This window comes from Merops nubicus, unplaced genomic scaffold (assembly GCF_000691845.1).
Source record: "Merops nubicus isolate BGI_N331 unplaced genomic scaffold, ASM69184v1 scaffold3759, whole genome shotgun sequence".
Lineage (NCBI taxonomy): Eukaryota > Metazoa > Chordata > Aves > Coraciiformes > Meropidae > Merops > Merops nubicus.
Window position 1 is genome coordinate 64,757 of NW_008632884.1, and position 24,465 is coordinate 89,221.

Below are 24,465 nucleotides of genomic sequence, written 5' to 3' on the forward strand. Positions count from 1 at the left end.
TGTGAATAAAATGATCATTTTTAGGTTATCAGCTTTTAGTTTCTTACAAATATTTGAAATCATTAGAAGAGGAGCTAATGAGTTTTCTTAGCTTGTTGGGAACTGAATCAAGCTGAAGCCACCTGAGAATTTTATGCCTTCTTTTCCTTTTCTACTTTAAAGTAAGAAAGTGAATTTGCCTTCTGCTTTCTCCTGGCACGGAAGCGTGTAGGTGTGTATAAATATGTATGGACACTCACTGACTTCGGTGGGTGGACTTGGAAGGTGGCTTTAAAAATACAGAATTCATTTCTCAGTGAAGTTTCCAAGTTGTTTTTGTTCAAGGTTTTTGTTTGGGTTTTGCTGTTTTTTTTTTCCCCCAGGAAAACTGATCCAACAGTTGAAATTTTTCAAGTGTAATACAAGACATGCTTGTGGTTTTTTTGAAATAAATTTTTTCCTTTAGGTCTTAGTGCTGGTGAGGTGTATGGCAACAAGTGAAGTATGAGGCATTTGAACTCTATCAAAAACGTAAATACTTTGGTCCTTCTGAAATAATTTTTCTTTTTCTCAAATAGTTCAGGTGTGTCTCCTTTTCAAGATCAGGGATCTTATCCTGATATCCATTTCTTTCTATGAAATTAGACACGATTCTACTTAGGCTAAAGGAATCATGTTTTCATAAGCACATATATTTGCAAGTCAACATACTCTAGATGTAAAGTTATGCAAAATTCAAGAAGCGTTTGAAGCTTTTTTGTATACCTTAAGGAAGAAATAAAATGCTAAGTTACATTTTTAAAAATCAATGACTAGTCATTCTTAAGGCTTAACTAAATCCCCTAAGTCCTTGCACATATGCTTAACTCTACAGGCATGTGTAGTCTTACAGATTGTGTGCAGTGGTGTATATTCACAGCAAGTGCAAAGGGAATACTTTAATGGAGCTGTGATATCTGGGTTTTTTTACTTTCTGAGAGAAGTTAGGAAGCAGATAGACCTGCATAAGAAAATTCAATTCCCACGTTGTGATGCTAGATGGAAGATACTTTGTAACTTGGTTCAAACTGAAGTCTGGTGATTTTCCTGGAGTGCTGAAAATCCTGTTGATGATTGAGTATCTCATGTACTGAAATATATAGGGAAATGCATAAATGGAAGTCCTGTGGAACAAGAGGAATCATCCCTCTATCCATATGAATACACAGTCAGTGTTTTGTTTAGATTTTTTTTTTTTCCTTTTTGATATTCTGCATTTGAAAAATAACATTGTAACTGGAAGTTTTGGGGTGATAGAGTTAATGTGGCAGTCTATGGGCGGGAGCAGAAGCTTAAGTATCTCGAAATACCCTGCCAGCCTATTGACTGGGTCTATTTTTAGCCCTAGGGAGCCCGGGATTATTGGAATTGAGAAGTTCCTGATTTATGCAATGGTAAAATTGTTAAATTGATTGAGTGAGGCCACACACATTCCCAACCAGAATTTGCTGAGGTGCTGCCGAGAAGGAATCCCAAAGGAGAAGAAGCAGTTTTTGCTCTTGTCAGAGACTCTTCCAGGGGAGTATTTACGGCTTAGGTACCTCCAGAGCTGCTGACACTGCTGTCTCTGTGGCTATTCTTGCTGCCTGCTGCCACCGCCCCAGACAGTGACCTGTGCTGTCGCTCCCTGCCAGGGTTTGAACAGTATGTAATATCTTCAGGTCTGCAATACCAGTACCAAGCAGGTGATGTCTGGCTAACCAGCATGCCCACAGTTGCAAGTGCATTAGTTTATTAAAATATGATATGATCTTCACAAGCATGTGCGAGTTTGCTGAAGTTGCGTGATAAAGAATATTGGAATTTTAAGTTTTCTTTTACTATAGGAGAGACGGTTGTGGCACTGGGTGGTCATTACTGTTGTGGTTTTGTTTTGTTTTGTTTTTTTAAATTGATGTAACTTTTCTAACTCCAACAAATGTTCGGATCTTAGAGTGTCTAGCTGGAAACCAAAAAGTCTTTTGGCCTTGTAGAACCGGTTGGTCGGATGCCTTCTAAAAACATTCATGTCTTGGAAGTCGTATACTTTTTTTTTTCCCTCCCATAAGATGGCATATTTAATCCTGAGAGATCATATTATTTCATCTGCATTTGTTAGTTTCAGCTTGTTTTCTTAAGGGAAGAGGTTTTGCATAATTGCACTATCCATATTTTTGCCAGCATTACCCTCTCACTAATAACTGCAGAACACGTTGGCTAATTTCAAGCAAAGCTGCTAGACGCAGACGTCTCAAAGACATATTGCAAAGTTCTTACTCATTATGCAAAAATCAGTGTCTGGGTAGAAGAGGGAGATCCAAAATACTACCTCCTAAAGGAATAGTCTGTAGTGTGCACTGCCCCGCTCCAGCGTGGTCTGCCAGCCACGTGGACATTTTGGCTGACCCTTCAGGACAGGCACAGCTTGAGCGAGTTATATTTATCGTGTGAGTTGTTTCCTGGTCTATAGTTAGGAGAGGTGGGAGGGTGTTCTGGGGGAGAAGGAAGAAGGGATGTGGGGTACAGGAAGGAGCTAGGAATTCAGGAAGAACAGAGGTGGGCGAGGGGAGCTGGAAGCACCCTGGGAGCAAGGTTAGGAACAGGGACAGCCTTCTGCAAGCAATCAGGCCACCCTGTTTCTGCTCCTCATCAGATAACATGGTTTTTAAAGTGCATGGGGTGTCCCATGTCAGGTGCTAGACTGTGCTCTGAGGTGGGTGAGCCATGCTCTGTTACTTCCCACTAATAGTATCAGTAAATTGCCTCTATTAACTTTGGATATGTATGCTCAGCTTCAAGCTGGAATTTTCCCGTTTCAGCTACTTAAAGAAAATATAAATAATTTGACAGGTTTGGTGGTGGATAACACCACTGCTTTGATAGTATGGCAGATGACCATGGCTGCTGCCTTCCCAAAGTATGAGGTAAGGCATAGAGGAAGTCTTAATTTAGCTGGTATGGTTTAAAAAACCCTAATGTATCCCTCTGGGTTCACACAGAACAGGCACACTGACAGAAGACAACATGATGATGTTTCATGGGCTACCTCTTCTGTAAGAGCAGCCTTCAAGGGCAAGCAGGTTGTCCAAAGGCACAACCCAGCTCCTCACAGCTGTGCATGATGGGAGGACAAGGCAGCTGGTGTAAGCTGAAACTAGACAGGTTCAGACTGAATATGAGGGAAATCACCTTCGTCGTGAGGACAGCCAAGCTGTAGATCAGATTGCTCATAGAGGTTGTGCAGGCTCCAGCCATGGAGGTTTCCAAGACTTGACCCCAGGGCTGACCCTGCTCTGAGCGGGTTGGACTGGGGAGCACTCGAGGTCCCTTCCAACGTGAATTAGCCTCTCCTTCTGCCAAAAAATCCCCACCATGTTGTGCTGCAGAAAAGCATCTTGTTGCAGTTTTAGTTTTGCTGCATAGAATGGAGCTGTTGCATTTACTGGTGGGACTTTGATGGTACGTGTGCTAAGAGTATATATTGATCCCCATCTTAAGAGCAGAGTTCAGTACCTGAGTGAAATGGTTGTGGAGACATTAGGTGATTCTCAGCTTAAGAGGTGAAAGAAACATTGTTTTGTCTTATTCTTTTTATTCAAACATCTTATTTTTATGAAAGATAAAGGTAATTTCGGTAAGTAAAGACTAACTCATTATTATGCATAAGCAATTCCCAGCCTGGGTCTGGATTAATTATTACTGTTGTTGTTACTATTAGAGCAATAGTAAAGTACTGAAGAAAGCTGTGAATTTATAAAATATTCAAGACAGAGACGTGGCCGTACAACTTGTAGACAGGAAATGAGTTCCTGGTATTTTAATATGCAAAGTTATGGGGTGTTACTTCCACACTCACCTCATTTTGCTTATTTTAAAATTATAATTCTTACCACATACCTAGCTTTCTAATATACTCCAGTCTCTGGGCTGTCTTGTGCCATTGGTTTTAGGCAAACTACCTGTTGTTCTTAACAGGGAAATCTATTGATTAAAAAAAAAACCAAACAACAAAACAGTGATGTGACATGGCTTGATGGATGGGGTTCTGCTACCCAAAAAACAGGTAGCAGCTCCCAAGACCATTGACCCTGCAGAAGTGGAGCCTCTCATTGCTGTATCTGAGTGATGGACAATGGAGTCCTGGGAGCTCCCAGTTCCTTGGTACAGCTTTCCCTCTCCCACTTCTTTGCTGGAATGGAGCCTGTGGCACACCCTCAATGCGAGCCACAACGTGCTCCTAGTCTGGATAATTATAGGTTGAAAAGTAGTTTTTCTGCTAAAACTTTCCATTACCCACCTGAAATGTGGTCCTGTGCATTAGGCAAGGCTAGTTATAGAGGAGGAAGGCAGAGAAAGGTAAAGGCAGAGGTAGGTACCATCCTTGCAGGATGAGAGGGGTGACAGAGTGCTGGGAGTCTAATCTGTCTGTTCATTGTTAATTATCCATTGCAGACCAGGAGACAGCTCCTTGGAAGTGATTTTTTCGTTTGGACTTGCATGGGAAGTGCACAGCAGCTTGTGATGTGCGTGCTGATAACTTTCACTTCACGGGTGACTGGAGTTTCTAGGGACCGAGTTTCAAAGCAGTCTGTCTGTACCCTCAGTTTCAGGACTCTGACTCATGTGGGAGCAGGTTAAAAGTTGTATGAAGCAATTATTTTCCCTGCTGCCTGTCTCATGCCGCTGACAGAGCTTGTGCCACTGTGCACTGGGTCGGAATGAACATCTTGTGGGGCAGCTCCTGAACGGCTGCGGTTCTGAGAGCTGTGATGAGCAAAGCCTTGCTCCAGCAACTTGATGCTGATTCCTTCTAAATTTAAAGCACTCAATTTTGTCTGTGTATTTGTTTTGAGGTGGAGTGCAAGAATGCAAAGCGGACTCTTATTGTAGATGTTGATCCAACCAACGCGGTTAGTACCTTTGCATATTGTATACAGTTGCCTATTCTGTTTGGTTGGTATGTGCTGCCATCTCAGTTTGGCTTTCATATTTGACTTTTTACTAAAAAAATTCAGGGTCTCGTTCGACTGAGTTACAAGTTAGGATTACAAGTTTGAGTTCTTGTTCTTGTGATGACTGGTAGTTGGGAATCAGCCTGGTTGCTCTTTGAAACTAGTCTCAGCAGGAGTTCACAGGGACACGGAGACATTTCCCATTTGTTGAAAAAGGAACGAAAAGTTGCTTATACATGTTTGGCTGCAACCATTGTAGGTCCAAAATGTGAAAGCTGGTTTTAGAATTTATTTGATTTTCCTAGCTAGGGCTAGATTAATCTGCTCACTATTTTCAGTGTTCATTCCACTGCAGTTTATTTTGGGTCATTTCATTTCAACAAGGCTTGATCTGTTTACAGCACTTTCTATAGTAGCGTGAAGGGGCCACACAGCTCTTTTATAGTATGTTCACTGCTAACCAGGAGCTCAGAAAAGTAGTAAATGAGGCACAGACATGAATAAGTTTAGAGAGGACAGTACATTTTTGTATGCTTGGATTATTTTGGAAAGTTTTCTGAAATAACCAGTCTTTTGTGCATTGTGGGTTGCTTTGCAGAGCTTGAAGTGATGGTATATAGTTGTGTGCTTTCAGAGTTAAAAGAGGAGGGCTGGCTAAAGGCACTCTTCAGGCTTAAGATACTTCAGAAGCTACTGTATTTGGGAGTTGATCTCAATCTTTATTTGAGGAGGACTCCTGTTTCCATAGGTAGATAATTCCATCAGGTAGAGTAGTTCAATTTGATTATGCCATTTTAATTTGCAGATTTGGTGTGTGAACCATTCATATATCAAGTAGATTAAAGTTAAATAGATTTCAGATAAAAATGTTTTAATCTTGTCTTCTATTCTGTTCTGTTCCAAACAGTTTGCCTTGTCAGCCAATACAAAAACATATGCTCATTGCCTGCACTGAGCATGCTCCAGTTTAACATGATGAAGGCAATGGCCTTCTGCCCCCAGATGGAAGATCCAGCCTTCTGTGTCCATCAAATCGTGACTATTTCTGGTTCTGCTCATGCCAGCTGACAAAGTACCATTCCTTTTCTGTACTTCATGAAACCAGACAGCATTAGTGACTTGCACAACAGAAGTCAGAAGGAAGGCATGATGCCCTGAAAATGGCTACATCTATCCTAGCAGGCTAACACAGCACCAAGAAGTGTTCCTGAGAGCCGAGACCAGTTTTTTTCCTTAGATTTTTAGCTTTGTTGAACTCTTGTTGCCTCTGCCATTTAGCATACTCCCGAGCAGTGGCCAGGCACAGTTCAGGAGAGGGCTATTCTCAATGGTTCCATAGTGCGGTAGTAGCTGTTTGCATTCCCATCAGCCTCCCTGAACACGTGGAACTCACTCCTGTGTAGGTAGCTATTACATCCTTAATAGCAGATGAGTGGTAGAATCAGCAGTGTTTCAGTGTTGGAGTGAAAAGTGTATATGTATATGTTAATGTTTTCTTGCCCACAGGAGACTATTCCTGCTTGTCTATCAATTGTGAAGCCCTTACACCAGTGATTGGAAAGTTTAAGAAGCACTTTGTAAAAATGTCTCAGTTTGGAAACTTACCTTATACGAGTTGAGTGTGTCAAATGCAGTTTGACTAATGCTCTAGGTCCTCTGGTCACAGCTTTCAAAGTTTTGTCACCGTGAGCCATGTCCTCGAGGAACTTCTGATCTCAGCAGGTCTTGCCCTGCAGCTGCACAGCCTGCTGATGCACCCCAAGGTTTACCCTTTCTGGGGGAAAACTTATGAGCACATCTTATGCTGCTCTACCTATGTTTTGGTCAGCATGCACTGCTTGTAGAGTTGTGCTCCATGTCCATCTACTCCAGCACAAGCCACCTCAGAGGTGACCGCCCACCCTTATTCTTATTGTCTCTTGATGTTTCATAACTGTCTAAAAAATCCTGGTTTCAGGTTGATCAGGAGGTCTGTTTTTGCTCTGTACCTTCAGATTAAGCTTCATGCACTGATTCTAAATTTAGGCTGCAAAAGTACCAGCTTGACTTCTGTTTTTATACTTGAATGGAAATAGTTCAAAGTTGTGCTGATGTAATAAAAACAGGAGGCCAGAAGGCAGTGAATTGGAATAAGGGTGAATCTGTGAGAGAATATGAGCAGAGAGTGGTCACTTCAGATCCTTATTGCCATGAACACACAATTATTTTTTAATACAATGTACTTACAAGCTGTGTTTCTCTTAAGATTTAAATTTGTTATTCATAATGTAATGTCATTTCTAAAAACATCTATGGTATGGTAACACCAGGTAGTCTGGGACACAGGGAGACACAGTTCAGGCAGCCTGGGTAATACTCAGAGTATTAATTGTATGGCAGTGATCTGTACTTAACAGTGAAAATGCTGTGTCAAAGTCTTTCTCTTTTTTTCCATGGCTAATGGCCTTGATGATCAGTCAGAGGTAGTGGGCTGAGGCAGAGCTCAAGGCCATCAGCTCCTCCCAGTCTGCTGCATAGTTCCCAGGAAACACCCTGGGTTTCAGGAGTTCTTGCTTAGCTTATGGTGTAATATTCTGCTCCTAGGCATTAAACTGTTGTCAAAAGCAGCAGGCGAATTAGTGTGACTTCTTTTTCCAGGGTCGTTGTACAAGGGAGAACTGCAAGTACCTTCATCCACCAACACATTTAAAAACTCAACTGGAGATCAATGGCAGGAACAACTTAATCCAGCAAAAAACTGCAGCAGCAATGCTGGCTCAGCAAATGCAGTTCATGTTTCCAGGGACACCACTACAGCCAGTGGTAAGTATGTTTCTCTGATGGTGTTAATGGTAAGTCAAGTTGAAGACTATATAGACCTGGGAAAGTTCTGTAAACTAATATCAATAAGAATAGTCCCAATCTGTTGGTATAATGAGTTGCCTAAATACTAGAGATACATTCACTTTTATTTGCATCTGAAGATGTATTGGAATGTTTTTGTAGATTTGATGTATCTTTTAATCTCAGAATATTTTTTTTTCCATTTTTTTCCATCATTCAGTTAAAATTTATTCTAGATTTGCAACATTTTTACCTATAATCCTTCTGGAGATGAAAATTTATGTAATAGTAATTTGTTAGGAAGCTATTGGAGTAGGAATGCAGAGGATTTTAGGAGTCTATGGGTTTGAATGGCTTCGAATAGTATTTAATCCCAGTACAAGGAACAAAGGTTAGTGTCATTCTAGGTAGCATTTTCTTACTCTTGGAATCTGAAGCATCCCAGAATAAGACAGAGAATTGACCATACATGCATTTTACAAACTCAGCATTTTATCTTAAGGTAATATGTATGGTACCTGAGACTCTTTGGATCCTGAAGGTGACATAAAATTAGAGTCTTCCACACATGAGCAGCATCTTAGGCTATACATTAAAATCATCAGTTGCTCTGGGATGCCTTTGCAGTTGAGTTCCTCATTGTACCAGATTTCCAAAGCATGGTTAGGCAAGTAATCTGAATTAAATTTTTCACACATGGCTGCTAATGATATTTTCTCAATCAGAATGCCTAGTGTAAAGCATCCCACTGGAATGGGATTTCTTTTTCTAACTTGAGGCATCTGGAGTGTTGGCATCAACTTCTGCAGTGGGCTTCCAAGGTGCATTTATAGTTTAGCAAAAAGCTAAACTTCTAATTACTATTCGCTTGGCTCGTTTCAGACATCTGCATTTGGTTAAGATGATTTGGGTTTTTGAGTGCCTTTGTCTTTCCATGGGCTATCACAGGAGTCAAGCGTAAGCATCTCAGAGGAGGACATATTATTTGGTCCCCAGAAGCTCACCTCAGATGCCTTTTTCAAATGTCTTTTTTCCCTTGAAACATCTGCTGCTAGGTGGGAGACACATAAAAAAATTGGTTGTCAGGAGTCCCTGCATTTCTAGCACATGTTCATCAAAATGTACCTTGGTCTATTGGCATAATGTGTTTTGATATTTCATGGATTTTACTGCTTGAGTTTTCACAAGAAAAAGTTTTGATGAAGTAATAGATTCCACCTCTCAGTAATATGAAAAAAATTGAAGTGGCAAAATTGTAGTTTTTCCTACTCACTGATTTCATTATTTGAACTTTACAATGTCACTGACGTAATGCCTTCAGTACTGCTTGCTGTGATAAAAGTGGCAAGTTTTATTTCCCTGTGTCACACAAATTGCCAGATTAAGGTGACTCAGCATTGACCGAATGGATAAAAAGTGAAAGAAAATTCCACAGGAGTCATTTGACGTGTGAATTTGTTATTGAAATTATATCTGATACAAAGCTCTTATTTATATTTTACATAATATATATTGTCCTCAACATAGTTGAACTGTTTTTTCGTATAAATGTTCATTATTATGCTCTGAAGAATTTAGGCTGCCCTGGACATATAAACTGGGCTGTTTGATATCAAGCAGTTTTGATCTCTGATAAAAACAGAAAATTATTCACTTCTAACTCTCTACGGCAGGTAGATGCTGTTTCCATAGAGTTGGATATCCTGGCTGATCTGCTGCTCAAAGCATCTTCTTGGTGCTAACTCACAGTCATTTATAATTTAGGAACAGATTCTAGAGGAAAAAAAAGACAAAACCAGAACAAAACTGAAATGACCCTGCTAGCTCCTCTGCTTTCTCTTGTGTATTTTCTACATACTGTGTGCACGGCTACTGTCCCTGCTCCAACAGAGGATGTGCAGGGCACCTGGATGAGAAAGACACTCCTCCTTTGTTAAATGTTTTTGTGTTTTCTTAGTGTTCTGCTATCGTGTGGTTCATTTCTAACTGCCATCTTATTTGGGAACCTAATTTCTGACAAAGCTAATCTGAGACGTGTCCTGTTTTTCTGCATAGTTTTTCCTAATTTATAGTCGTAGCTTCACTCTCTGGGGTAAATGTCAGCCTGGCAGACCTAGAGCACATTCCAGATCTGACCGTGGTCTGGCCATGGTGATGTTCTGCCTCCACCCCCATGGAGCTAGTGGTAACAAACCCACCATTCTGCCTTGGCAGGGCTGTGTTTTAGTATCACACAAGTGCTCTTTCTTCTGGTCATGACTTCACTGACACGCTGTAGGAAGGCATGAAACAGATTTTTAGACCTGTATCATTCCTTCCAATCAATTTTTTTGTAAGATGAACTCTAGCTAAGCCTCAATAATCCCTTTCTAAATACTGTGTCCAGCTGAGATTATAATATTTATTCTTCTTGCCACTGGTGACAGCTGAGCACACAAATATTTGCAAAGGTGAGGTTTTTTGGTGTGTGAACCATAGTAACATATAATTGCAAGAGGTGGCAAAATACAGCATGCAAGCAGATGGAAGTTACATGCCAAAGAGCTCATTATATATACTAATATTAGAAATATGGTTTTAATATAGTTAATAACGCTTCACCTATGAAATCTCCTACTTTGAAAAAGAGCCTGTTTTCCCAAGGAAAACGGGTATTGAGAAAAAGCAATAAAGTCTATGTTATTTCTACTTTTAGATGTGTAAATAAGCCTGCAGTGTAAGCTGGACCTCCGTAGAGTTTCAGGTTCAAAGTACAACTTCCTTTGCATCGGCAGCCTCTTTTCCAATAATAGAGCTACAAAGGCTGTTCTTCGTGTGCTGCTGGAATGTGTTCCATGATTAAAAGAAGAGGGTATGCCGGGTGTTTTGCCAGCTGTCTGAAATTTTTTCATTAAGAAAATGAATCAACGCCAGAAAGAACATGCAAAAGACAACGAGTAAGCTCTTGATTAAGGGGTTGGGTTTTTTTTTTTCATCTTGGTCTGTGTTTTCCTTTTGCAGCCCACATTTCCAGTGGGTCCCACAATAGGAACGAACACGGCTATTAGCTTTGCTCCTTACCTAACGCCAGTAACACCAGGAGTTGGCTTAGTCCCGACTGAGATCCTGCCCACGCCGCCCGTCATTGTTCCTGGGAGTCCACCGGTGTCAGTCCCCGGTTCAACTGCTACCCAGAAACTCCTCAGGACTGATAAACTGGAGGTACTGTAGACACCACTGTGATGAGAGATACAGTCCCCTCTTAGGCAGTGTGAAAGGTCCTGGAGGGAATAACTCTATTGTTTTAGAAACAATGCTTGAATTTAGTAGCTACAAATAAAGACCTTGTAACCAGGCAGGAGTTGTACGCTTGCAGCCAGTGACAGTTAAACACTGTTATTTTTAAGGTAGTGTGTTCATTCAAATTTAGTACACAGATATCAACGTGAATTTTCATCTTCCCTAAAGTTCATCTTCTCCAAAATGCCTGAGGTATACATGCCTGTAAAGGTATGCCTTGATGAAATATCCAGCAAGCACTTTTTTACTGCAGTATTAATTCTGTCCTGGTTTTTATGCATTGGTGTTAGGGGAGTTTTATAGCCTCATGGATCAATGCTAGGGGAATGTTAGAGACCATCAGCCTTGAGCTACAAATGGAGATGCTGAATGCTACAAACCCTGCAGCAGGCTGAAGGGGCAAGCTGCCAGCTCTGTGCAGAGCCTCCCTGGTGTTGATGGATCTCTGTGTGGCTGGGCTCAGTGGAATCTGTGATCCAAGTACACGAGAAGGCCAAGTAGCTCTTGCAGAAATGAATGTCCTCTCCCAAAAGCCTAAGCACTAGTGTCTAGAGCACGTTTCCTCTTAGGAAAATCGATGTGTTCATTCTGACTGTTTTTGAAACTTATTTTTAAGGAGGCTCTCCATTTTGTTTGTATACTCCATAAAAAAAAAAACAAACATGCATCTGATGCATATCTCCCCTGGGTCTCAGCAAGATGAACTCCTTCCCCACCAGTGGAGCTGCGGGAAGATAAATTGTAGTCAGAAAGGAACTGAATATTTTGTGATCCCCAGCTAGTTTTTCAGGGACGGCTGCTTCAGTAAGTATCCTCCCCAAGTGTTTTCTGACCAGGAAAAACGGAAGGCATTTGGGAATACTTCTGTTGCCCATCGAGTCCCTTTAGCAGCCATCCTGCAGAGAAAGCGCGTCAGGGCGAAACCGGTGAAGGGGTTATGAAATGGAATATTGCAAAAACCGTGAGCGGGAGGGGTCGGGGCTGCGTTCTGGGGGCACGGGGCTCTCCCTGCCCCTCCACGTTGAGCCGGGCCGCCCCCTGCAGCGCGTGTCGTCTCGCACGTAGGTGTGCAGGGAGTTCCAGCGGGGGAACTGCGCGCGGGGAGAGACCGACTGCCGCTTCGCCCACCCGGCAGACAGCACCATGATCGACACAAACGACAACACCGTAACCGTGTGTATGGATTACATAAAAGGTCGTTGCATGAGGGAGAAATGCAAGTATTTTCACCCTCCTGCACATTTGCAGGCCAAAATCAAAGCGGCGCAACACCAAGCCAACCAGGCTGCGGTGGCAGCCCAGGCAGCTGCGGCAGCTGCGACTGTGATGGTAAGTGCTGGCTTATATGGCTGCCTTTTTTTTTTTTGACAGAAGCTCTTTGATGCCTATTTTGCTTCAATTTAATGCTGTTTGCTTATATTTTCTTTTCTCTTTTGCCTCTTTTTCTTTTTTTTTTTTATTTTTGTAAAAGTTAAGAATTTGTAAAATTATTATTACTGCTTGATGGGAGGAAGCACTTTTTTCTTTATGCCTTTGTTTTAATGCTGTATTTCTATCCAAGACAGTGAAGCAAATGACACTCTATACCACTTCTGTTCTCTGCCTTGATTATACGTTAAATTTGCCCCTAGTATTTCCAAACAGAAACAAAACCAATAAACTTCAATGTCCCCTGAAAAATGGACGCATACGCTGTTCTAGCTCTTGGATGACAGATACCCATGTGGAAATTTGGAAGAAAAGCAAAGAGAAAGCTTTTGCCTCAGAGACCGTTAGTAGAAAAGAAAGCTGTGTTAAGATTCAGCTCACCCCACCTTTGACAGATCCCTGAGCCTAGCCAAGCCACCTTGGTCTCACTTGACAGTTAGCGGAGAAATGGTATCAGCACATTGATACCATTAGTGCCTCTCTTGAGGATGAGAAAGAACTGCCCTCTGTAGATATACATCTATCTCCACTGTATCTTTTTGAACTTCAGTTGGATGAGTCTCACACCTAGACACTTTCCTTGGCTCTCCCACTGTCAAGGGCACGTGACTTGAATCATGGGTTTAAAAGGAGAAAACTAAAATGGAAATCATTAAGAAAAAGCATAGTAACTGTAGTCAGAAGAAAAGAGATTGAGGGCTTTCTGTTTTCAGGTACTTCAAGCTCTTACTTACTTAAAACTCTTCAAGCAAGTCAGCCCATCCATTTATCAGTATTGGATCTCTCTTACTGTTGCTTACCAGGAAGGCTGATAAGTTTAAATAGAGTGGTATTGATAAAGTTAAATAAATCGAGCATGCAGGATCTGATTTGAGAGACAAAATTGCTGGCAACAAATCAAAGAATCATTGTCCTTATTGCTGGCAGTGGACGAATAATTAAGCAGATGTGGTTTGTGGACTCGTGGGCAGTGCATACAATAGTTATAGACAATACAGTTATTCTCTGGGTAAAAAGCCTACCAGAAACACAATACAGTACAGTATATAACTACCCCGAGCTATTGTACTTAGCAAATTAGCAAAGACCAGACTTTGTGAGGGACAAAGGGTAAGTTATGCAAGAAAGTAAACCTCCAAAACAGAATATTTTTTAAGTTTTCATGTTCTTTCTTGTATAATATCCCCAGTCTCTGTTTCAAATTGGATGATTTTTAGTTAAACTTTCCTGTGTTTGCAGAAATCGAATACCATCTGGAAATTAAAGAAGAGGAAATTGGGTTGTGCGGTTTTTTTTAATTCTAATTATCTTCTATTGTGCAATATTTATTGTCCATTTAGAGAATGTAATATTTCTAGGCAGTCTACTAAAGAAGAGAGGGATGAGGGGATTCATTCTTTTGCACTTCAGTAATGGTTAGATGTGTGTCCTGTGATTTTAAAGGAGCTGGAATTGGAGTTGCATTAGCCTCAAAGCAAGGCAAAGCATCACTAGAAACACAGAGGTGAAATGTTAGCATTCTGATGTCAGAGGAGAAGAAGGCAGGGACATGTAATTCAGGGTAAGATTTTGCAGAAAAATATGTAAAAATATTTTAAAGGCATATTTAGACTACCAAACAGAAAGAGTCTTTACGATCCAACTACTTTTTCTTTAATGTAGATTTGAAACTATCAGACAGAGTGAATGAAAAATCACGGGGCTGGCAATCACAACAAAAAAAAAGTGGTAGAGAAGACACGTTTGCAAGGCCACTGAAGAATGACCAGGAATACTCAATTGGGTCTAGAAAGCAAAAGGCAGGCAGAAATACAAATGCTTACCTGTAGGGCTTACTTGCAGATTGCTCCCAGGTTGAAATAGTGTCTGAGAGGTTTTGCTTCCTGGGGGAGCTGGCTGCATTGCTCTGGTTCAGAGGGTGCTCATATAGGTGGGCGTTATAGACAGGGTTAGAGCACTGTGGGCAAAGCTCATGAGGCCATTGAAGGCCAGTGAATTCTGCAGTCTGGGACCTTGTAGAAAATGCCTTGTCTGTATTTCTGTACACCAAAGTTTAGGAATATTTACTGAGGCTTCTTAGGAGACTTCATTATTTGAAGTAAAAAAGAGGAAAGACAGTGTGAAGGAGGCTGTAGAGGGTGTACTGCTTAAATCTGAAGTGCATTAGAAGACAGAGTCATCTATCATTGTACTCAGGGAGCTCCATATATTAATATGGTGCATCAGAGAGCATAAAAAGTCACTGAAGAATGTACAGACTAAATTAAAATGCAAATTTGTCGTTGATATTGGGAGTGACCTCTGGAGATCACCTAGTCCAATCCTGCTCAAGCAGAGTGAGCTAGAGCAGATTGCCCAGCACATGACTAATGGGTTTGTGAAAGTGTCCAGGGATGGAGACTCCACAGCTTCTCCTGAGAACCTGCTCCATGGTTAGATCATGCTTACAGTTAAAAAAAAAAAAACAACAACAAAGAATTCTTCCATTTAAATGGAATTTCTTGTCTTTACATTTGTTCCCGTTGCCTCTTGTCCTATCACTGGGCACTGCTCATTGCTGTGAAGAGCTGGCTCCATCTTTACTCCCTTTTCAGGTATTTATATATACTGATGCGATCCCCCTGTGTCTTCTTGTCTCTAGGCTGGAGAGTCTCAGTTCTCTCAGCCTTTCCTCATGGCAGAGGTGCTCCAGTCCCTTGTCTTTGAGGCCCTTTATGGGACTGTTTTCTAGTATGTCCTTGTCTTTCTTGTACTGGAGCACCCAGAACTGGATGCACCCCATATGTGATCTCACAAGTGCTGAATAGAGGGGAAGGAAGGATCACCTCCCTTGACCTGCTGGTGATGCTTTTCCTTAGTGCAGCCTGGGATGCTGTTGGCTGCCTTTCCTCTGAGGGCACATTTCTGGCTCATGTTCAACTTGTTGTCCACCAGGACCTTGAGGGCCTTTTCTACCGAGTCTTTGTGGCCCCCAGCATGTACTGGTACATGGTGTTGCACGTCCTCAGATGCAGGGCTTGATATTTCTCTTTGTAGAACTTAGTGAGGTTCCTCTGTGCCCATTTCTCCAGCTTTTGCAGGTCTCCCTTGTAATCTATGTTGTGTACCAACCACTCCTACAACTTTTACAGCCCTAGTGACTAGCCTCCATCTGGACTGTGTGTTGCTGTTGACAATCTTTTGAGCCTGGCAGTTGAGCCAGTTTTCAGTCCACCTCACTATTTCCCAATTGGCACATACCACATAAGTTTGTCTGTGCGAATAAAATGGGAGAGTGTTGAAAACCTTTCTGAATTCCATTGGTTTCCTTTCACCCACCAAGCCAGTCTCATCATAGAAGGCTTTTAGGTTGGTTAAGCACATTTTCCCCTTCACAAATGTATGCTGACTACTTCTCATCACCTTCTTCCAAACACATGAAAGCCAAATGGTTTTCAGGAGGATTTGCTCGATTGCTGTCCCAGGGACTGAGATGAGGCTGACCTGTCATTCCTCAGACCTTCCTTCCTGCCCTTTTTTGGGATGGGAGTGTCATTTACTTTCTTGCAATCTTTGGGACTTAGCCCAGTCTCAGGGACCTTTCAAAAATAATAAAGAGTGGTCCCTCAAGACCCATCAATACATCCTGTCAATCTCTGTAGGTTTGTGTACATCCAGTTTGTTTAAGTGTTCCCTAGCCTGATCCTGCTCCTGCAAGGGTAGATCATCTTCACTTCAGACTTTCCCACTGGTCTCCCACTTGTCTGAAGACCTGTCTTGCCAGTAAAGACTGAGGTGGAGAAGATGTCCAGCACATCAGCCTTCTCCATGTCCTTTGTCACCAGGTCACCTGCCCCATTCAGCAGCAGGTCCACATTTTCCCTAGTCTTCCTTTTGTTGCTGATACACTTGGAGAAGCCCTTCTTTTTGTCCTTCATATCCCTTGCCAGATTCAACTCTAGGTGGTCTTTGGCTCTCCTAACCCACCCCTGCATGCTCAGGCTGTGTCCCTATTCCTCATGGGCCATCTGTCCCTGTTTCCACCTCTTGTGCACTTCCCTTCTTGAATTTGAGTTTAGTCAGGAGCTCCTTGCACTTCGGAGCAGGCCTCCACTGTGTGGATCTTGCTCATGTTCCAGGAGACATTATAGTGTATCAGTGTGACATACAGCCAACAAATACTATGCCTCGGTATGTTTCATCATTTTTATTATCATCTTTATTTCCTTTCCATAGGCTTTTCCTCTTCAGTCTGTAGCTATTGATTCTTTTTTTGTTGTTAGTTATGTGGCAGATCAAATGTTGAGCAGGAAATAACCTGATGGAACAGAAAGAGGCAAAGGGGCTTTTACTATCGGGACAAAATGAAAGAAACGATGAAGGTGGGAGAGAAAAATGGACAGTCAGTCTGAAGGCCTGAAAAGAGGGGGAGACTACATGGAAACAAGGTTGATGAGGAGGTCTAGAAACAGATTAAGTTAAAGCCTTCGGGTTGGGAATACTGAGAGATTGAACTTGCTATGGAAGATGGTGGGGAAAGCCAGCAAAATCTTCAAAATAGGGAGGTAAGGTTAAGGAGAGCATGGAAAAGAAGCGGAGAAAGGCAACCATAAACACAGAGATAATAAATTAACAAGTGAGATCAAATAAAATTTGCATTTGGGTAATAATTGACTGGGACACTTTAGTCTTAATGGTATTGATTTGAATTTCTGGACTTCAGCATCACATAATTATGACTGAACTTAGTCGTAATGCTTCACCTCTGTGTAGACTTCTATCTGTAGTGGATGCAGAGTGGATCTGAGGCTGTGCCCCATGCAGAGTGATGTCCTTCATGGGGGTACCCCACATCAGCTGCCCAGCTCCCTGCTTAGACCCAGGGAGGCTCTCCAGATCCTCACTTTGCACCAGGGGTTTCTTGTTATATCTGAGTCTTGGACGCAGGCAGATGAGCAGATCCTGTAGATCAGGGTATGTAATCTGGGGATGTGCTGAAGGAGAGATGAGGAGGGTGTTGGGAAGCCTCAAGCAGCACAGGTACAACAGCAGCAGGAACAAGGAATAGGCAAAGCGAGTGCTGTCGTGTTGGCATGAGCTGATCTTCTGACCATAAGCTGTTTGTGGGCATTTTGTGCCTTCTCCTCTGTTTTTTTCTTTTCACTTTTGTTCCATATTTCCACATACCAATATCAACATAGACGTAATCTGCATATCCTAAAAAGAGCTAGATATCATCCTGTGTTTAAAAAAACAAGAATAAAAATTCTGATTTCTAAGTCTTCCTTTCCTTTCTGAAGGTTCGTTAGAATTATTTACACTCTAAAACTTGGAAGTCATTTTTTTTGCGAGAAGATTTTTTTACAGAATGCCATCATATCAGTCATAAGTTTGATCCTCTTATAGAAGCACACATAAATGTATGTGCCTGTGTACTACACCTAAATACTTTATTTTAAAAGAAATTAGTAATGCTGGACTAGTATCGTAACTTGTATGTTAACATTGGCTTACGAACATGAGAGCGGTGTTTTTACTCCCTGCTCCTGAAGCTAGGGCTGAAGGTTGTGGCAAAATTTAGAGAATATATTTTAAATTCTGAAAGGTTTTTTTTCCCTCTCAATGTAATGTGGTAAGTTACAAAGGACAAAAAAAAAATCTGCAAAAGTAACCTAGCTGAAGGGAAAAAAACCAAAAGAATTAATGATAAGTTAGTGTAACTAGACTGCTTTGTATTGGAAAAGGAAAAGCTTCCTCATTTTGAACCACAAAACTATTGAAGATGCACTTCTCTTAACTAAAAGGCCCTCACCTTGCAAGCACAGATGCTGATAGTGTTACTAACACATTAGAACTTTCACTAGTGCTTTGTATTTGAAAATACAGCCTTCCAAATTGATTTTTTCCACTTTAAAATGTGAGTTAACTAACTTATCAGGAATTCTTATAGGCATATCCTTAAAACTTTCTGCACCTCTGTGAAGTGTTTATACGATGCTTAATAGTGTCTGCAAGCTGCTGTTTTACTCAACTTTCCTGAATTTCAAACATCTATATTTTACTCTCTTATATGCTTTTAACTAAGGTATAGTAGATGCATTTTTGCTTCGGTACTAATTCGAAATGTAATATTCATTTCTTTAGAAGACATTTTTGTTGTTGTGCATGCCTAGTGTTTTGTATGTTGTATATTGCATTCAGAATATTTTTTTCCTTCTCACCTATCCACAAATGCAATGCCGTTCCCATGATGCACCTCTGCTTGCTGTTTACCTGTATGTTAATTCGCTTGAATCCCATTGGCCCACTGCCATCATGTGCTCGCTGCCTGTTATTAAAAGACTCAGTCGACTGCCAAAGCAATGAAGCGACCTCTCGAAGCAACTGTAGACCTGGTACTTTGACCTTTCACCTTTTGCTTTGCATGTAGCTTTTTTTTCGTTGGGTTTTTTTTTCAGAGAAGCAACTAATGAAATTTGTATCGCTTTACTTTTGAACATCAACCGGAAATGATTTCACATACTCGTTAATTTACCAGAAACTCTATTTATCCATCTCATTCTCATACGTAATAAACGCAGACGATTTAGTTTGGTTCCTAACATGGTTTCATTTTTTTAAATATCCTCTCATGAAAAGTCGAATTGAGATAAAACTGCTTCTGTAATTGAAAACGCTTAACGTAATCCATTAATCTGTATGATAATAGGAAACGAGATTTAAATTTAAAAAAGAAAATACTTGGCAATGAAACACAAGTGGTTTTTTCTCCCTGTAATATTTGAAAACCTAAAGGCAATGCCATTTTCGTTGCTTTAAAGGCCTTTCTTTTCAGTAGTTGTGCTGCTACAGTTTTAGGTTAATAGTACCACGCTTTTGCTATCAGTAACAAAATTTCACTCATTTTACATTGCTGTGCTTTGAGTTAATATGCATGGCGAGGCATCTTTAGCCGCTTTAAAAAATAATAACTTTTTGTATTGATGTATATGTGACCGACAACACCTTAAAAACGATGCCATTTTAACTAACTTCCTTATTTACAGGCCTTTCCTCCTGGTGTTCTTCACCCTTTACCAAAGAGACAAGCACTTGAAAAAAGCAATGGTGCCAGTGCCGTTTTCAATCCCAGTGTCTTGCACTATCAACAGGCTCTTGCCAATGCTCAGTTGCAGCAGCACGCAGCGTTTATCCCAACAGGTATGTTGTACCCACATTGCACCAGTTTTGTCTTCCTTAGGCAGCCTCTGTGTCAGGCAGCTGCACCCAACGGGTGCTTTTCTTGTGCTCCCTGCCCTGCTTGAGGTGAAGTCTGCACAGATATTTTAATTCCTTCTGCAGAGTGTGAGAATCGAAGCAGAGATTTCAAGGTGCTGTTAGGCTGCTGTTCACACTCATAGCCTCGTTCGTCATTGTCCACAGTTTGCCCTTTTTTCCCTACCTTAAATTGGCCGTATTTTGACTCTCTCTGCCAACGCTCTCCTGAGATGAGAGGGCAAAGTTCCCTGAGCAGAAGTGCTGGGAGAAGCACCACACGGGCTTCAGAGCTGGCACGAGGAGGAGGCACGTCCTCCCGCTCCTGTTCTGCAGCCGTGGGGAGCTGCACACGGGCAGAGCAGGAAGGGCAGCACCAGCCATACCCTCCCAGTCGACACCTGTGTGGGAGCACTGGCAAAACCCCTTGCTTCTTGCAGCTGCACCCAAGGCCTTGGAGGCGTCAGATGCGTTTTCGTGGTTTTCCTTTTTGGAACGCCACCAGAACTTTTCCTTGCATTTGCAGCTAATAGCTGGGTCTGTAATTCTTCATGGGGTGATTGAAGACGAGTGAATGTAATTGGCATTGCAGTGCTCGGAACTCTGTAGAAATCGGAGTGTGCAGAGGTGGCTTGCACTGCACCGTGGCTGGTGGCAGGGCTCCTCTTTAATACTGCCAGAGAAAGAATGTGCTAAGTGCTTGTGTAAACAGCAACAACATAACCCTCTAAATTATGTCAGTCACCCCCACTCCAAACTTCCCAAAGGTAAATATCCTGCTTAATGAATTCCGTGATTTCATTTGTAATTAACAAATCACATATTTTAGGATCAGAATGTGATCGAGTGTGAACTTCTAGAGTCATTTAAAACTACATGTTTGCAAATGTGCTTGATGTTTCAGCGATGGCATTTTAGTTTATAGAAATAACGTCGGTTAAACAAGGAATGAAATTCAACACATGATGATTTCCCAATCTATCAGCATCCCCATATGTGTTTAAAGATAAAAACAAACACAGATGGCTTTGACTTCATGGAATTTGGCTATAAGGCCTGAGTAACAACCTTGGAGCCTGCCCCTGTGTTTATAGTAGTAAGTTATAGCTTGCTGTATTTTTAGCACATTGGTGCACCGGAATATCTGTGGCAGAAAACATACAGACATTTATGGAAGTGTTCGGGGGAAAAAAAAAATTAAAAAATTGTGAGACTGCCTATTTGGATATGAATGGAAGACTGCCCTGTGCTTACAAATGTACAGAAATTTCCACAAATTTATTTTACATTGTAACCCTGAGAATCCGCAGTATGTTGTGCATTATTCCTTCTCTTAAGCACTCCCTTTCAGGGAGTATTATTTGCAACTTGCAGTATTTGCTATTATTTGTAATTGGCAAGGATTTTAAATTAACTATGGAAAACACAGTAGTTTTTGAACCTTTTTTTGGGGAAACAGCGTTTGGATATTTTCCAGACTTTTGGAGTGCTCATGCTTCCTTAAGTAGCTAATTCTTTCTCCTTTTTATTGTCCATCCCTCTTTCCACCTAATGGTTGTAATTATAGTTTTATCTTATAAATTTCTGATGATAGGATGGGTGGATCTTGGAACCAAACCTTAAGGGCCAGGCTGTTGGCAAGCCCCAAAATAAGTGCATGAAAAAAGAAGAACCAGAGGGCTAATGCAGCAGATGGAGCCCAAGCCCAGGGTAGAAAACCTTTCTCAAAGTGCTGAACCTCCTGCTCTTCGCAAACACCACCAGCACCTAGAAAGGATGTTAGAGAGAGGGTTGGAGTATGGGAGGAGATTAGGAAAGGGCAACCCCCTCTCTATGATTGGGTGTCATGAGCTGTTCATTGAAGATGCTACGTCTGATACTCTCACGTTTCCTGGGAAGGTTGGATTTGGTGGGTGTAAGGACTGTCATACCACCCAGGTCTAAGGAGCAATGTGTGACATTATCTGTTGGATTTTAAATGATTATGTAATATTTTCTGAACTGGTATAATTTTCAAATGTGTTCCTTGTGTGTGTGTATGTGTGTGTGTTAAGTTAAATTTTAAGACAAGTTTTGCTGCTGGAATATATATAAAACTTAATTGTTTTATATAACTTCTCTGCTTTCTTCACCACTTGCTCCCCTAAAAAAAAATGTGGGGCTTGACTTAGCATGGCTTACTTTCAAAGTTCTGCACTTTGTTTGTTTTACATCAGTTTGATTGCCTTGTCACCTTCTCCTTATTGTTTGGTGGATGATCTTAAAAACAACAGATCTTTTCTCTCTCCCCATTGCTGTTTGTTAGTGTTTCTATAGCCTCTAGAGGACAAACTTTGTGTATTCTCTGGGGACTGTTCTTGGGTAAGGTCATTCATAGTTACACTGCTGCTGCGATGGCTCGATAAGGGGCTGTGGTAGTAATTAAGCAGGAATTCAGGAAGCATATTTGACTTTGTATCAAATATGCATGTACCTGGGACTAGTTGTCTTACCTGCCTACCTTCACCAGATTGCTGTATGCACTGTCCTGAAAATACGCTGTTCTTTTTTCCCCCTTTGGTCTTCCCAGAAAGATTAGAGGTGGACTAGGCACCAAAACTAAGCTGCATGGCAGGTGGGCAGTCCTTCCAGAGCATCTTGGAGGTGTGCTGGGAGCCTTTTGCTGGAACATTACGCATTTGAAGGTGTTCAGCTTGGGGAATTGTCACAGTGGTGTTCTCGTTGGTCAGAAGCACCTCTCCACTTCCAGTGTTACGTTAAGAATGAGGACATCAGCATCAAACACAATTTGGCAAAGCCCTGCAGAACAATATGGACTAATTCTGTTTTAACATCATTCTCTGCTGCACGCTGAAAAGTTGGTTAATGCTGGTCTGCGTGACATTGATCTGTTTGAATTATGCAGAGAGCTTTAAAATTCTCAAATAAAGTGATATTTAACCAAAAATATCTTCTTCTATAAACAAAAACTTGTTGCTGTAAAAGTGCTGAGTGGAAGGAATAAAGGACTGATAAAATAAGTGCACGAAGTCTCTTGTGTATAGACAGAAACATGCCAAAAGTCACCCAGTGTACTCAGAAGTTCAGTAAGAGCATAATCACCTTTTTGTATTAAAGCAAAGCTATGAATGACCTTACAGTTTCATTTAACTAACTTACTTCTCTGTGGTTATGCTTGACTCTCACTTTGAATGTTAACTCTAAACAGCTAACCTGTTTCTTCCCTTTATCCACTTTTTTCACCTATCATTGCATGACATGCAGGGTCAGTTTTGTGCATGACACCCGCTACCAGTATTGGTAGGTTCCAAATTTCTTTATTGATCTCTTTTTATACTGTATATGATGTATATTCACTTGTCACAAAAATCCTAGGCAAGATTTAGACAGTGACTAGAATTAAAGGTTTGTCTCTCCTTCTGGTTGAGTTTGCAGAGTGTTTAGATCTGTAGATGAAAGCTGCAGTTTAGATGTGCTATCACCTGCTATAACAACTACACTGCAAAAGCATAATACCATGAATTCCAGTCTGCTTTTCAGTTTTCAAAGTTTTCTTTCTCTTTATATTTTATATTGTCTAGTACTATAAAATCATAAAATACTGGAAAAAGCCAGCAAATTTCATCAGTGTTTTAAAGTTTCATAGTGGTGTGCCTATTTCTCCTTTTGCTGTGTGTTAGAAAGTTTTGTCAGCGTTTCCCAGAAATGCTTACTTTGATCCACAGAGGTTCTGTTGAAACCCGTGGTCTGAATTCTCCTTCTCCTCTAAATAATTTGCAGCTTGGATTTACGTTTTGGGCATACAAAATGTAAGTCCAGTGCAACACCCTCTAAGACAGAGGAGTAATCTTTCTTCTATGCTGTAGCCCTATCCCAGTGGTTTTGTTTTGTTTTTGTGGGACAACTCAGATAAGCATTTAAAATGTCCTTTAAAACGTCAAGTTAATAATTATCCTATGAAGACGTTGATTAAAATGTGTTCTTAAAATGAGCAGAAGCAGCGACTTTCACAAAATCGACCTTGCTTTTTTAGATCAAACAAAGTAGTATTTGAATCAGGAAAATTATCATCATCCTTGTCCTGATTTGTACCTCAAAGCAGATGGTAATTTAACTCTGATAAAGTCTTAACAGTTATGCAGTGCTAGTAAAAAAAAAAAAAAAGATGGATAAAGTAGATTATAGAGGAAGACAGAGTATCTGGCTTGCTTCCAAAAGAAGATACATGAAAATAATTCATTTTTAAATTGTAAAAATTTAGATAAACATTTATCAGTTCCCTCCCCAGTGCAAACCACTGTAAATTTTGTGCTAGAATTTTAGTAGAATTTTATTTTGGAGTGCTTTGTATCGACACTGGGGGAAAAGAAATTGCCCACGTAACGATTCTTAGGTAACGGGCTGTTTTGTTAGAGACCTCGTTTGCACAAGCAGTCCTCTTCCTAGAGATAACACCCGCGTTTTCAACAGTCTTTTCTCTTTTTTTTTTTCTGGGAATCGCCGATTGTGTTGACAACCTTCCTTTAATTGTACTTGTAATAAGCTATTTTCCCTTTTTTTTTATTTCTCCGCCACGCTTTCTGGCTTTGCTCTGTGATTGCATGCCATCTGCCGGTTTAACCCATGACGATGGCTTGCCGCTCTTGATATTCACCATGCCAAAAATACCACTTCTCTTACCATAATGCTGCACCCTCCTGTTCATTGCTTCCATGGTTCCCCTCCTGAAAGTACCCATGATGCACAACGCTAC

General features: G+C 41.1%; 1 protein-coding gene across 2 annotated transcripts in view; it reads left to right on the forward strand.

Moving 5' to 3' along the window:
• The window catches only part of MBNL2 (muscleblind-like splicing regulator 2), a 72,608-nt gene that overhangs the window by 28,172 nt on the left and 19,971 nt on the right, over positions 1–24,465 (forward strand). Inside the window, exons 2-7 of one of the 2 annotated variants that reach the window (XM_008948030.1) lie at positions 7,587–7,751; positions 10,773–10,973; positions 12,117–12,224; positions 12,300–12,380; positions 18,800–18,853; positions 19,505–19,658. In XM_008948030.1, coding sequence (XP_008946278.1) covers positions 7,587–7,751; positions 10,773–10,973; positions 12,117–12,224; positions 12,300–12,380; positions 18,800–18,853; positions 19,505–19,658 — 763 coding nt within the window. Of the gene's footprint in view, positions 1–7,586; positions 7,752–10,772; positions 10,974–12,116; positions 12,381–18,799; positions 18,854–19,504; positions 19,659–24,465 lie in introns of both variants that reach the window. The other variant, XM_008948029.1, reaches the window with a different exon arrangement.